The sequence below is a fragment of the Asterias amurensis genome, chromosome 1 (assembly GCF_032118995.1).
Source record: "Asterias amurensis chromosome 1, ASM3211899v1".
Lineage (NCBI taxonomy): Eukaryota > Metazoa > Echinodermata > Asteroidea > Forcipulatida > Asteriidae > Asterias > Asterias amurensis.
Genome location: NC_092648.1, coordinates 19,900,685 through 19,916,046, shown reverse-complemented (window position 1 = coordinate 19,916,046; position 15,362 = coordinate 19,900,685). Strand labels below are relative to the sequence as shown.

Here is a 15,362-nt window from a genome sequence, read left to right as displayed (position 1 = left end):
TCCTTGCGGTAAATTAAACGCCCTTGGTCGACGGAACACGTTCGCCATTTTTTTACAAGCTAGCTAAGTGCATGCAATGAATGACATGGAAAATGTTCTGCCGTTGGGTATTAGCTGCAATCATAAACTGACGTGAATATTCATGATGCATAATACAAAGTAGGTTCAGTGCATGCATGCTCGCTTATCATGTACATGTCCACCGGACGGTTTTTGCATAGCCCCGGACACGATTGCATTTGCCAAAGTGTCCGGAGCGGACGGTATTGCATGGCGGACACAATCGCATCTGACCATTCTTTTTTCTTCCATGATCTGACACACCGGCAAAGAAATTCTCCGAGTTCAACGACCATTGTTTGTTTGTTTGCTTGTTTGTTTGTTTAGATATGATCTTTCCATCAAGGGAACTCGATCAACTCCCTACAACAGCCAATCTCTCTCATCTCAACATTTAACGTCCATGAATTGCACAAATCAAGAAATTGTGATTCAGTAATTATTAGACGACAATATTTATTCTAGTCATTGTGAAAATCAGAGGTTATCTGGGGTTAATTGGTTAGAAAATATTATAATATATGTACAACGTTGATGTTTGCGGGAACACAGCTATCGTACGAATTTTAAGAGGAAAAACTTTATTAAAACAAAAACTATAACGACAATCCAATAAATCATAATTAATAAAACACCGCCTTACTCGCTCCTCCACACACTGCATCTTCTTCATAAGTGAAGATATCAATGATTGTATTTACTAAAACATTATATTTTTTGAAATGGCGAATACTGAAGAGTTTTTGAATAACGTCCTATCCAAATCTTGCATTCTTTGGATTTGAAATGTTCAGGGGATTCCCCATTACCGCTTGGCTTTGACGTAATTAGATCTGTGAACTTGCATCCAGTCTCACGTGAACTGTTTTTGTATGACCGATGAAACGGTACGCTGTCTACCCATAGCTGTGCACACTAAATCGGTACAGCAGGACAGACAGTGCAGGCAGTGTTGTGTGCTGTGTGTGGGTGTGTGCTGAATATGTGGTAGAAATGTGATTTCATTACAAAATGGACCCAGAAGAACTGCTGGTTGTGGAAGCACAGGATGCGACTGCATCTGCTATCTGTATATGTGCCATCATTGCATGTATGATCTCAGCAGTATTCATCATTCCGAGGTTTGATAACATTATTAACAATCATTTCTAACTTAACTCACTCTGCTGTTTTATTTATTTATTATTATAGCATTACTCCATTAGCAATGTTAATGTAGTTTTTTTTTAGTTTGTTTGAAAATGAATGATGTTATGTACATGTAAATCCCCATTAAGAATGCACTGCATGCTGCCCCCACTGTGGGAGTTACATGTGTTGGCATGATTTGGTGTGAGTATTTGCCTCATCCAGTCAAAAGTCAATGTGGTCCAGTGGTTAGACTGCAGGACTTGCAATCACAAGGTTATGGGTTCGAAAACTACCAAGTAATTCACACCAATGCCTTAATGTATATTTTTGTTGTAAACTGTTGGCACTGGATACTCATACTTTCCCAAGCTCTGTGAAAAAACATATTACTCAGGTGGGATTTGAACCCACAACTTTGCAATTGAATTCTAGAGCAATTTCAACTAGACCATCAAGATTGCCCGGGTAGCTAGAGGCAGTGTGAATCCTATATTTTAGCAGCTGATTTAATAGATGGAAATTTTCATCGGTGATAAAGAATATTAATTTTGGTTTTACCCATATACACCGATGTGTGTTAGCACTGTGGGCCTCAGTACTTTCCCGAGGCCTCTGTGAAAAATATCACAGGCATGTTACTAGGTGGGATTCAAACCATTGGACACTTTCGGAACAGAAACAAAATTAAAGTTCACAGATTACAAATAACTTACAGGGTTTAAAGAAGGTAATGGTGACAGACTTCTCTTGAAATGTGATTCCATGAAATGCTTTATTTTTTGAGAAAACATTCAAACAATATCAATTCTCGATATCGAGAATTACGGATTTATTTTAAACACATGTCATGACACTGTGAAATGTGCGGAAACAAGGGTAGGTTTTCCCGTTATTTTCTCCTGACTCTGATGACCAATTGAGCCTAAATTTTCACAGGCTTGTTATTTTTTAAATAAGTTGTGATACACAAAGTGTGGGCCTTGGACAATACTGTTTACCGAAAGTGTCCAATGGCTTTAATGTACTTTATCCCTAAACTAAAAATGTGTTGTAGATTCCCATTCTAACCAAAAAAAACCTATATTGTGGATAAATTGTTTCCATTTTTAGAATCAACATTGTGTCTCATTTCGTCCAACTGGAGCTACCGATAGTACCAGAGGTTTCAATGGTAGCAGCAAGAAATCCATTTACTCTTAACATCCTTAACTCAAACGTTGCGTCTCTCAAAGGTAAGGATTTATTCACTTGTAGTTTTATTTTGTACTGATGGCCATTTCACAAAATCTTATTTCAATATGGCAATCAAAACATAATAGTTGTGCTTTTATTGGGGACAATCTGGAAATATATCATAGGACTATTGGTACAAAAATTGTGACAAAAGGTATAGCAAATTTTGTTTTCATAACTAAAAGTTGCGTATCTTGGTTTTGAGTCAGTTTCATTACTGTTGAATGTGATTTTCTGAAAAGTACACTATTTTCTTGATGTTTATATTTTAGCCTCGCCTTCGCAATACAAGCTTTGTTTTATTTATTTACTTTTTACTCATTTTAAAATTACCGTTGGAAGATTGTGAGAAAATGTATGAATCAATTTGTATTTTCAGATGGCATTCAATTGAAAGTCAAGGCTTCAATCTGCAGTCAGTTCCAGGCATTTTGGTTGGCAGACTGTGCCTCCATTCAACAAGCTCTTCAGCAAAGCCGCGTCTCATTTTTGCGAGACGCATTGAGTTTACAAAGTCACTGCTTGCATTATGATCAACCAATTGTGTATCCTTTTCAATTGTAACATGTTTACAGGACACAAATTCAGGGTAAAAAATCCACAAGACTGCAAGGCTTGTTGATACAAAATGTTACTGGACCAAAACCTATTGTACAAGACCAGAATCTTAATATTAAACAAAAAACTTTCTTCAAAGTGTAACATGAAAACTGTTTTTATTTGAACAAGCACTGAGACAAGATTAATGTCATTTGTAGTGTGTGTATTAAGAAGGCCTACATTTTGATAGCCCACAGAATTGAAAGTTGTTAACTTTTTTTGCAGAAGATCGTGAAAAAATGTATTGATATCTCGTAATCCTCCTTTGTAACAGAAGGAAGGAGATACTACACAACAATCCCCAGAAAAGGGAAATTTTGATAATGAATTCCAGTACCTTTTGCCCCTCTTTTTATGAGGGAATGGAGTATAGCAGGGTGAGTACATGCCTGTGCACACTTAAAAATTGATCGGCCAGTGGACGTAATAATACGTCAACTGACATTGAACGACCACACCAAAAGAGGTCCTTCCAAAATTATTTCTAGATGGAAATATAAACGTCTCAATCTCTTTGTTCCTTGAAAAACATGGAAACGATGTCTTTCATTGTTTTAATCAAATGCAGCTAAGTATTGGTTCTCAAACTTTGCCCTTAACCGAAAGCCCAAACAGCATAGATGCTGAGACAGAGAGACAAGTACACCTGAGGCTGCCAGACACAGTGACAGATACGCAGATACAGAACAGTATGGGTCCCCCACCCCGTACTAAGTATCCCCTGTGTGTTATAGTCAGGTCACTTGAGGAAGAGTCTCAGCTCGACTCACAACCTCAGATTGTAAGTATTCTCAATATTATCTTGACTGTTATTGTTCTGTGACAAAGGAATAGAGCAGTTGCGGTGTGTATACATTTGGTAATTTGACAATTTATGGCAATAAAAACTAACTTGGTTAGAAGTACAGCAGCTGTAAGGGAATGGTTTAAGGGAGTGGTTAAATCCCAACGAGACCTGGTTCTTGATAATTTTACCGAGACAAAGTCGAGGTAAATTATCAAGAATCAGGCCTCGACGGGTTTAAACCACTAGTTGAAAACCGATTCAACACACTTTGATTCCCATTCATAAATACCTTTTCGGTCAAAAACATCTACACTTTTCGGTCAAAAAGTAAAATAAATGCAAAAATTATAATTGTTAAATGATTTCCTGCAACACAACACCCCTCCAGCTATGAAATGGTAAAGCCCTCCGCCGCCCTTGGGTAAACAACTCCTTACAAGGGAATGCTGTGCGCGTCACGCGTATCGCGTGATGTGGCACAACTGTTTCAGCCGTTGCTCTTGATCAATAGGAATGAAGAAACTTTCTAATAAGAACAGGTGCAAGGTCGCGTGTCACGCCCATGAATTAACACTTTTTACCAGTCATAAACAAAGGTTTATACACACCCACGTGACGCGCTCTCCACCAATAGGAATAGCAAAACTGTCTGAGGTATTTATAATTAGTTTATATTGCAGTATGGAAAAAGATATCACTTTTTATCCCCCAAATTTGAATCTGAGAAGTGTTACACTAACACCTATTGAAATGAAATTATGGTATATATCTTCAAAACAAACAGTGGGTTCCAATAACCAAATGTATACAATCCTTTTAAAGGACATGGCAAACATTTGTAGTTGTGTGGAACTCCTTGCACTGACCTTACAAAAGGCTACAGTCTGCCTGTGGTTAGTAACATTGTGGGAGTAACATTTTATGTCAAGAGGTCGTGCACACCGCCCCTGGGGCGTCGCTTAAAGTCACACTGTGCAGTAACACATGTGGAATCTGATCTGATGGTGCAACCAACATCTATGTGAATGGGTGGTGAGCGTCAGGTAAAATACTACGCTTAAATAGGAGGAACTGGTGCAGCATCTCACCAAAGCTCTTTTATTTTCATCTGACACAAATTGTCCAGTTTCTCATCTAGGCTCTTAAATCTTTGTACTCATATTACAGGAGGGCTGTCTGTATATAATTCATCTTCCAGACGACGCATTCCGGGAACGATGTTGTCTTATTTCACAGCTGATCATATCCGGGACAGGAGAAATCTGGGATGTGCAGGTAAGGTACAGAAATAGATCCTTGTTATTTGATTGGAGGATTGGAGGTCTTGTGGTATTTTATTATTCATGCCATTTCATGGCCTTCGTCATAAAGTGTGCACTTTGGTACTATTCAGCTTGCATGTTTCTTGTGAGACCACCATGCGCATGCATATTAAATATCAACGAGCTGTCTTTTGTTGGAATAGTTTTAATATGTAAAAGAAGACGTCTTCTGAAGGAACATTTTAAATATTGATGCGCTGCATTTTGTAGTATATCTGTGAATAATAATGAGCGGGTAAGAATATTTTGAAGACATTAGCTGCGTTTTATTGTATTTTTGTTGAGCTGCCTTATGTTGGAGCATTTCAAGTTGATGATGAACTTAATAGTACTTTCTTTACTCTCCCATAAGTAATAAAACTCTTGACTAATTTTTCATTTGCAGAAACTTTTCATGGCGACAGAAACAACACAGAGTGAATCTGAACCTGATAATCGGAATGCGGGAGATGCATCCAACATTGACAATAACCCTAACCAACACATTGACGGAATATCTTCTTCTAGTCTTCATAGCGAAGACGCGGACATAAACGATTTACCAGCGAACGCTTGTGTCGTCTGTCAAAACGGATTGGTCAGTATAGCCCTGTTGCCGTGTCGACATACGTGCGTGTGCACAACATGTTTTCCATTGCTCAACAAATGCCCCATGTGCAGAGGTTACATCGAGTCATTTTTCTCACTTGAATGTGACGCTGATGCTGATTGGTGTAGGAGATTGTATGACGATGATGGTGACGATGATGATTGGCCAACTAGGTTTAACAATTCCTGCGAGAGATTCAGCCAATGGCTCGGCTTTCATGACTTATGATGAGACGGAGCGTTCAAATGAGAATCTTGTAGGAAAATATAGTTATTGTTTTCAGTTGAACATATCAAGTGGCCATGTCAGTTGATAAATATTTATTTTGTGTAATTTGGATTCGGCTTCAGGCTCGAGCCTCTCGTCTGAAGCCCTGAGTCCAAACACACTGCATGCACAACATGCACAATTGTCCAAACAAACATGGGGCCAAGCTTGACTGACTCGGAAAGTGCCTATAAAAGATGTGTGCTAAATCACTCCTCACACCATGGTCTTTGTGCAGATTTGATCAATCCTTTTAAATACTGCCCTCGTGTGGTAAAACTAGCTACACCAAGTCAAATGAGTGCTTAATCTGAATTGAGCCATGCTTATCAAGGTTCCTTTTTTTTTTAATATTGGCTTAAGCCGTTTCATACTTATTGTACAGCTCAACTCTTCAGAATCATTTGTTGTAAATTTGCGACGCCACCATTCCTGTTTGCAGGATGTATGAACTGGGCTTTAGGTTCTGGCCGTTGGTTGTGGGAAACGCTGTATTAAAAATGTACACTGCTTCAAAATGAACAGTGGAGCCTGAGCCGTAGCACTCAAGATGGGGTTTTGAAAAGGCCTGAAGCTAATTATCATTACCTCTATGAAATACTTTCATAATGATGTTGGGTCAAATAATATCTACTTGTTGTTTTTTTCTCTCCATGTTACTTGTAAAGGGGGAACCAACAGACAAGTTAACCACAAATATAAGAACAAAGTAGACCACAAAATTCAGCATTTTTCAGATTTTATTAGCCACAGCTGAACAAAGATCTTGAGCAGACCAAGGTCTGATAGGACTGAATAAGTGTTATTATTTATTGTACATAAAAGATACAGCACTGGCATCAGCAGCATTATGTCCACAACAGGTCATCAGGTATTCATGCTAATTAATGTAAATCACATGTTAATTGACTACACAAATTTCCATAGGTATGAATCATAGAAGTTATAATTTTCAAGGTTTTTATCCTAGTCAGTTTTGAATATCCTCACATAAGATATTTAGTTTTGGTAAAGTCTGATCAGAAGCTTGTTATAAGTTATTTTGTTTGTGTATAGAAAGGTAAGTTTGTGGTTGGTGCTAATAAAGCCTGAGTGCAACAGAATCAAAATCTGTCTTGTAATTCATTTGTCTTTGATTGTTTTTTTTTGCGGCATTGAACTTTTTTCCACATAGAACTCAGTTTAGTTACTTCAGTTAATGGAAGCAAAATTTCTTCATTATTTCAAAAACAATAAAAAGCACACATTAGCTTCAACTTCAGTATTAGTTCAGACCCTATCTTCATCATTGTGCAGAATTGTGTCTTAAACACATACGAGTCAAAGTCAAGATTTGAAAAGTCCCCAAAACTTCTTGTACTGGGCCCAATTTCAAAGAGCTGCTTAACGGCTAAAACTGTTCTTTCTGTTCATTTCACTGCTAACTGTAAGCAAAGAAAAAGGCATGCTAACCTTCAGTGCTTACTGTAAGCAAATGAATGTGTTACAATGCAAATCCATAGTGATTGCACAAGGTGGCCGCTTAATCTTCTTGCTTACTTGTGACATACGCTGATGTTTATATTTTCCTGCTATAGATAATTTGAAAATTTGCTGACTATTTACCGATAAGCAGCTTCATGAAGTTGGCCATTGGTTCTGAATTCAGGCAGTTAAAAAAAAAAATTGTTTTAAATGCAAGACAAGTTGCCTGTTTTGCCTGGAATAACTTACATCAATACCAGAAAGTATAACAACTCAACAATGTGATATTAACAACCAAACACACATTACTCTTTGGTGGGTTTCCCTAAACAAGAATGCGATCAGATTAAACAAATTTAAACACAGAAGCCCCCAAGAGAAGTCAATATGTCATGCCGAACTCATTCCTAGAATAAAAACAGAATTGTTTAACGCAGATAGGTTTTGTTGGGCAGTTAATTCTCCTTCAACATTTTTATTAAGTTGGTACGTTGTTTTGCTTGTCTTCTTTTTGTTATATAAGAAAATGTGGGCTGCTCCCAGAAAAAAAACATTGTGGTATTAAGAAAGCAATAAATATATTTAACAAGTTAAAGTTTTCATTCAAATGAATGAGACATATCCTGATTATCATGAAATGAGTACATTTTGACATATACAATCCTAATGGTACATATATGGCATGATATAAGTTATATTATATGCAGCATGCATGAAATAGTCTTTCGGCTTTTAAGAGCAAAATGTCTGACATAACAGGGGAGCTTTGTTTTCTTAGGGGGTAGGACTGACATGTTTTCCAGAAAGTTTTTTTTTTTATAGAAATGTCTGTGCATATTCTAAAAGAAAAAGAAAATATTTCTCAGAAATAAAGTCCTCAACGTGATCTCTTAGTTTAGATTTCATAGTTCATTTGATTTTTTTTTATTTTATTCAAAAACTGTCAACAACAAAAATTCATGTGAGAACTTTCTTAATCTTTACATAAGAGAGCAAACAATATTTTTCGTTTTTCAGAATTATTTTTTTCCTCTTTGTTTTTAGGAGGGTCTGAAATGACCGTATGGCAAACTGAATGTTTGATCCCTGCCAAATTATTAGAAATCATCAAAATTGTATTTGTACTTATAAATCAATTATGCTCAATGAAACATGTTGGTTTGTGCAATTTGTTTTTGGCCACACATACTATCACCCAGAAAGGTTGGGACCAGGTTTGTTTTGTTTCTTCAAACAGTTTGCAACAAAAGCTATAATTGATAAACGCATGCTTCCAATACACAGCACCAGGCAAACTAAACAGTGAAATATTCTCTTCAAAGATTAAATCAATCTGCAGTTTGTGAAAAGGATCCCTCTATCGTCTTGACAATAAAACAAAACAAAAAAATCATCTTTGTACAAATTGTCAGTTATATAATTTTTGTTTAGCATTATTAAAAGCAGCCTTTTCGTAAAAATTATAACAATTAAAACATTTTTGTGATCAATTTGAATAATAACGCAGAGTAAAGTAACCAACACATCGTTTTATTTCGTTTCTTGTGTTTTTCTGAAGAAGAAAAAATAATTAGGAGGAACAGCAAGTTCAGATGTGTCATTACAAAAACAATCATCTTGCTTTCATTCCTACTTGGGCTACTGCCCCAATAGGCTCTTTCCATATCCTGTTTTTATTAGCTTGATTGTCATGCAAGCGACAGGACTCAATTCCAAAATGGTCCAAGCTTTCAAGCATGGTCATACAACAATCACCCGTTCCCTGAGCCCTTTTACGCAAGTGATGAATTGTTTTTAGAGTAATGATAAAAGTTCTTGTTGCAGCCTGGTGTTAAATACAAAGATTTTACAACAATAGATTTTAGGACAGACCCCATGAATACAAAACACTGATCAATATGATCATTTAGAAATAAAACTGGCCGAGTATTTTCCTCAGGACCTTGGAGCTGTCCCGTGCATTCATTTGAAAGAAATCATGTTAAAGAATTCATTATTTTATTGGTTGTATCTTTTGTGGAGACATCTTGATGTCCAGTAGGTACCGGTAATAATATTTTGTTCTTCATAATATTTTGTTCTCCAAAATATCACACAAATCATGTACACAACACTCTTAACGGAGTGACAAACTCAGGTCCAATTTCAAAGAGCTGCTTCAACAGAAAACGTTGTTAACAATTTGTTTCTGCTAAGCAAAAAATGACCACTATACCAGTCACATGTAAAAATGTCTACATGTAAAATGGTATTTTGGCTGGTAACCTTGTTCTGGTAAGCACAATCCTGTTGTGCTTAGCTACTTCTTGTGCTTAAGCAGCTCCATGATATTGGGCCCAGTTATAAAGTGGACCGACTTGTATCCGTAACATGAAACTTGATGGGGGGGGGGGGGTTGGAGAAGTATACGTGTAAGGAAAAATAACTCTCCATGTGACATTCTGATGGCCAATTATTTCTTTTTCCACATTTGCACGTCGCACAAAATAGTCAATATTTCTGTTGCGTGAATTTGCGGAAAGCCGTCTTACAAACTAACTTACTCATCACAATTGAAACGATTATCCATTTTTTAACATTTGACTGTTTAGCTATAGGATTTCAGATCTTTGCTCAACAGTTCGTTCCATCTTTCATTGCCACATTTAAGACCAGCTTGAATTTTGCGCCGCACAAAAGCCTGTCTGTACTTGGCGAAATGTTGTCCAAATTATCGAGTGGCTCCACCATTTGAAAATAAAACTGAAAAAATAGTCACTCTATCTCAAGACCTGCTTCTAACAAAACCACTATCCTCCTAATATGTAAGGAAAATAATGTTCTTATGAAACTTTTTTTAAGACCAGCTTTTTGAAGACTTCCACACTATCTACTACCTAATGAAACGATGGAAGTTGTTGACATAATAGAATCTTTTCTGCTAACATCTTGTTTTTAAATTCAGTATTATGGGAAAATAAAATATATCTTGCTAAAGTCCAGCATGGTATACCATGTTTAAGTGATCTATACGTTGTTCCAGCCATGAATCCATCATGGGTTTAACTATCTTACAATATTTCTCCAGAAAAAGAAAAAACATTTTTTTTTTTTACCTCCAGGGCATTTGTTAAACAGTGTATATATCACAGATATTAATCAACATAATTAAACACCAATAAAATTATTAGCTTTATAATATGACTAAATTAATATTTCAAGCAGCATGAGAATAATAATACTTCACTACATGAAAATAAAAGATCTCAAACATAAAACTGAAGCCCAAAGTTAAATGTAAAGCCCACTAAGCTAAGCTGCACCAAAAGGGCTCGGCCCTTGGTTTTCAAAATACGGCCATCTTGTCCGGTTCCCTGTTTACACAACCATCACCATAACACACTCTCAATAAGTGAATGGTACCAGACTTTTCTCACATACCAGTCTTGGTTTGTCCTTATGGATTTTTGTGGCAGAGAATTAAGTCAACTTGAACAACTGAACTCGAATAAAGGTGCTTTCTGCAATTCTTTGTCAAAACGTCCACCCCAAAACAAACAAATAAATAAATAAATAATAATAACAATTTAAAAAATAATAATAAAAAAACAAATTAACATTAGGCAACTCACTTCAAAACCAATAAAATGATGTTTAAGAACAATAATAAAACGTTTTAACACATTGATTGCAGTGACAGTGCAGAAAGCATTTTTGTTGTGCATACGAGTGTTTGCTCAAATAGATAGTTGATGTTAATGCCCAATCTGCAGAAGATTCAACATTTAGCACTACTGCAAAAACTACAAATTAAAAGCTACTAGACTACCGTCTACTACTGGATATATTTATACCACCAGGGCAGATAATGACATAAAGTTACAACACTGAACTAAGACATTGAGGCTCACAATACGGAAAAGCTTTTGCTGGTAAGTTCTTAAAAGAAACAAAAAGGTCTCCTGACTCTTCTTACTTTATATGCTGCCAAGTTATCACCAACATTGATCCAAATTTAAAACTTATTTTGTTACTCTTCTGAAATAAACATTTTTTTTTTTTCACAAAACAATTTGACATTTTTCATCACTTTGGAATATAGTTCTTTTCTTTAAAAAATAGAATTAAAATAACTTGAAATATAAACCAAGGTGTTCCACGACCGCCAGGGTGTGTGTTTGTCATTTTTTGCTTTGTTCTTTTTTAACTCCTCTTAGAAGTTTTGTCTGTACACTAATTTACTAAAGTTCCCTACACCCATCTTATGTCACGCTAGAATCTAGCTAAATACACGCTTACAATTGCTCACAGGGTCATTGACATCCAATTGATCCATAACTGGGGTATACTGTTACCCCAATTGGGACCCTACTGGCCCCAATGATTCCCAATTGGGAAACCCACTAGGTACCAATGGTACCCAACTTGGAAACCAATGAGCTAATCCAATGGTTCCCAATTGGGAAACCCTCTTGGCCCCCAATGGTTCCCAATAGACCGATCCATTAAGCTCCGCCCCATTGCGTATTGACCAATCACAACGCAACGAAGGTCCGACACTAAGGTCCAACATGCGTGCGCGTATCTTGGCGCGCGCGGCAGAGTTGTGCAGAAAGGCATTGGAGAGTCTTACGTGCTCTTGCTCACACGTGCGTCGTGGGCGGAGCTTACTGGATCGGTTTATTGGGAAACCCACCAGGTCCAGAATTGTTCCCAATTGGAAAACCCACCTGGTCCCAATGGTACCCAACTTGGAAACCATGGAGCTAAACCATGGAGGTAGAATTAATTCTAACTCCATTGCTAAGCGTACCGGGTCCCAATGGTTTTCAATTGGGAAACCCAATGGGCCCTAACAACATCTCCTAGGGATGACTCAACTAAACTATCCCAACTGGGTTATGAAATCCTCATCTCCCGATGAGAGTAACTCATCTCCCAATGAGGGTACCTAATGTCCCGATGAGGGTATCAATGGTCCCTTACCGGGGGAACCCTTGGGCAACTAATAACACCTTCTGGCTAACTATTGGCTAGAATGATACACTCAACATGACCAAGAATGGTCAGCAGTTGCTTTGGAAATGGAGACATGAGGTTCTTTCAACTGAGGTTTTTTTCTTTGTGTCAAGTGACAAAAATAGCGTCATGTTGATGTCCTTTTGCAACCAGCAGGAAAAATGGTAAGAATCCAATACAATTCCAAACAAGCTTTACAACTTTCATTCCATCACAGCAATGGTAAAATTGTTCATGGCAGCTGGCAGTAGCACAGCAAGCCCTGTAAAATATGGCTGTATCACAGATACATCGTAAAATAGGACAGCCACAATTTAACGGCGTCGCAAGCACCACATACACATGCAGTGCATACAACAAGTGAACTAGATCTTTTCGTGTGTGTAGTTTCTACAGAGTTGCAGTTTGATCTACAAACTGCTATTCTCTGTTTACAATTGGGTAGCAAAAAAACCTCCCTGGCAGAGTTCTCATCATCTCCACAGTTCCTCTTGTCAAGTTCAAAGCAGGGCCAACAGCTCAGCTGTTTCATATGCCCGATTCACAATTTGTCATATCCACTCTCGGACCGGAAAACTGATACATGTGCCTACTTTGCGATCAAGGTCTTGATCATCCTAATTTAATAGTCAATCTAAACAGGTAATTCTCAAAGAATATGTCAACAACTTTGTTGTCATTTTTTTCTGTCTGTGAAGTCCAACTTAACTACCAAAAGTCAAAAACAAAGTTTCCCTACTTTTAAAAATCTTCAAGCTCCGAACTGACATATTTATATACATATATACTTATACTTAATTTTTTTTTACACTGAATTTGCTCCTTGGTTCAGAGTTTGAAACAGAGCGTTTATATCTTTGCAAATATACAGCACAGTGTTTACATACATGTCAATAAACAATAAAAGTAACAACGGGAAGAAGCTTAAACCAAAGTTACACTTCTTAAAAAATAAAAAATAAATTTAGAGAGAGGGGAAAAAAGGAAATTATCCAGGGGAGTTTAAAACAAGACAAATTTAAATCTAAGCACCACTTTTGATCACTTTAAAAATCAAACAATATGGAAATTTCAAATAGGGTAGTCCAGCTGAAAATGTCCAGAATTCAACAGAAACTTTATCGAGGTAAACTCAATTAGGGAACAAATATATATTCAGCCCATTTCAAGAAGATTTTCCAATGGCATTGTTTACAATACAGGGAAAAAAAAGAATGATAATTTCAGATAAAGTAGAAAAAAATTCTCAAGAATCAATCTTGGGAAAAAAACCACAAACAAATGAGATAGATGAATACAGGCCCATGAGCATACCTTTTTGTCCATGTGATAAAAATGCCCTTCTAAAAGTACTACGCAAAACACAAAAAAACAACTTCTGAACATGAAGTTTAGAAATCAGAAAACTCATAACGAGAAAAATCAAACAAAAGACATTTTAAAATGTGGGCTGCCTTGCTTCTTCTAAGGCAGATTTAACAAATGTTTCAAACAATACTTGAAGAAACATGGACTTTTCTTTTTTATTAAGAAAACAAAACCAAAACAAACAAAATAAGATCAAAGGGTTCTCACCAGAGTTTCACAGGTTCATAATTTACATGACTGAATTCCTCTTTGGTCATAAATTCCTGAAAATTAATTTCATCTATTTTTGAAAGAAAATTAGGATCATAATTTCTCTTTGAACAGGGAGTAAATAAATTTGCGTCCTTTAATGCAAAGATGTGCTTAATGCGTCGTTGTAAAGGCAAATGCCAAAATATAACATAGAAAATACAAGTAGAGTAAAAGGATCTGCTCCAGTTCAACTGTGCTTATCTTTTGTTTGTGCTTTGTGTCACTGCCAATTCTCTTCTGTCCTCACAATTTATTGTTTTTCTTATTTGCGTTTTCAATTAAGTATTGAATAGACTCAAGAAAGAAAACAGTGAAAAATAATATATAATTTAAACAAAACATCTTTTTGAAACTGCTTGCCTCTTTGCTCATTTACAGATACAGGTTAGTAGTATATCAATCGGTCTCAATAAACACGTTTGACTGACAGGATTTTTGTCATAAAAATCCAAAGTGACTAATCTGGACCAAACTGCACACAGCTGTTAAGCTAAAAATAAACATTGCTTAACAGTGGGGCACCAGTCACAACAATATAAACTACACAATTTTCAAGCTGGTAACCAGTACCTGCTAGGCTGCTAACCATTTTGTGTTTACTGGCTTCTGTAGAATTGGGACCAGCTCCAAGATGTTGTCACAGTTGATGCTTCTTCATTTCTTGGGTTTCACTTAAGATTGTGGTCCTGTAGAATTTCATATGAGAGTCTTCATTTGAAGGGTGCATCGTAATTTCTAAAAGGATTTGAGAGAAGGTGTGGGGAGGGGGGGGGGACAACGACGACGAGACTCCATCTCAAGGCTCATGGTGAGTGAGAGGAGTCAATAGACGATTGACGCTTGATGTGGAATGAGTTCGAATATCATCAGTTTCTGCCGCTGTCGTTGGAGTTTTCCACACCGTCTGTTAAAATAAAACGAAGAAAACATAATTTCCAAAAGCTGCACACACTGTGTTTTTTTATGAAACATTCGTGGCCTAAATTATGTTTGGTCATTAACTAGATAAATGAACTGTCAAAATGAAACATAAAAAAATGTTATGTGGTCAGTGTTTTGTACTGGTAACAAGCCCAACTTTATAGAGCTGCTCAACACTGCTTGACATTTTTTGCTCATCAAAAAAGCACAGGATACCAGTCATAAATGGCACATGATAAATTAGCACATTGGCTGGTAACCTTAATCTGGTAAGCTAACTTGTCTTATGCTTAATTACTTTTTGTACTTAAGCAGCTTGGATGAAATAGTCCCCCTGATGAATTATGTCCAATACTACGACCTTTGACAC

At 36.7% G+C, this 15,362-nt stretch overlaps 2 protein-coding genes across 3 annotated transcripts in view; one reads left to right on the top strand and one right to left on the bottom strand.

Annotated features, from left to right (window-relative positions):
- The first annotated feature begins 1,016 nt into the window (after nucleotides 1-1,016).
- LOC139935668 (cell growth regulator with RING finger domain protein 1-like) lies at nucleotides 1,017-8,125 on the top strand. Its single transcript, XM_071930220.1, has 6 exons — nucleotides 1,017-1,181; nucleotides 2,302-2,423; nucleotides 2,804-2,969; nucleotides 3,640-3,805; nucleotides 4,979-5,086; nucleotides 5,519-8,125. Exons 1-6 carry the CDS (start codon nucleotides 1,072-1,074, stop codon nucleotides 5,948-5,950), a joined length of 1,104 nt encoding a protein of 367 aa, XP_071786321.1. The 5' UTR covers nucleotides 1,017-1,071; the 3' UTR covers nucleotides 5,951-8,125.
- Nucleotides 6,712-15,362, bottom strand: part of LOC139935458 (protein Smaug homolog 1-like) — a 44,416-nt gene continuing 35,765 nt past the window's right edge. For both annotated transcript variants that reach the window (XM_071930114.1, XM_071930123.1), the window contains exon 11: nucleotides 6,712-14,975. In XM_071930114.1, coding sequence (XP_071786215.1) covers nucleotides 14,938-14,975 — 38 coding nt within the window. In that variant the 3' untranslated portion in view covers nucleotides 6,712-14,937. The remainder of the gene's footprint in view (nucleotides 14,976-15,362) is intronic.

Bases quoted from the DNA above. Each gene is read 5' to 3' on its own strand.
- LOC139935668 (XM_071930220.1), top strand. From the start codon at position 1,072: ATGGACCCAGAAGAACTGCTGGTTGTGGAAGCACAGGATGCGACTGCA. The intron at 2,424-2,803 runs GTAAGGATTTAT...TTGTATTTTCAG, and splicing joins AAACGTTGCGTCTCTCAAAG to ATGGCATTCAATTGAAAGTC. The intron at 5,087-5,518 runs GTAAGGTACAGA...TTTCATTTGCAG, and splicing joins GAGAAATCTGGGATGTGCAG to AAACTTTTCATGGCGACAGA.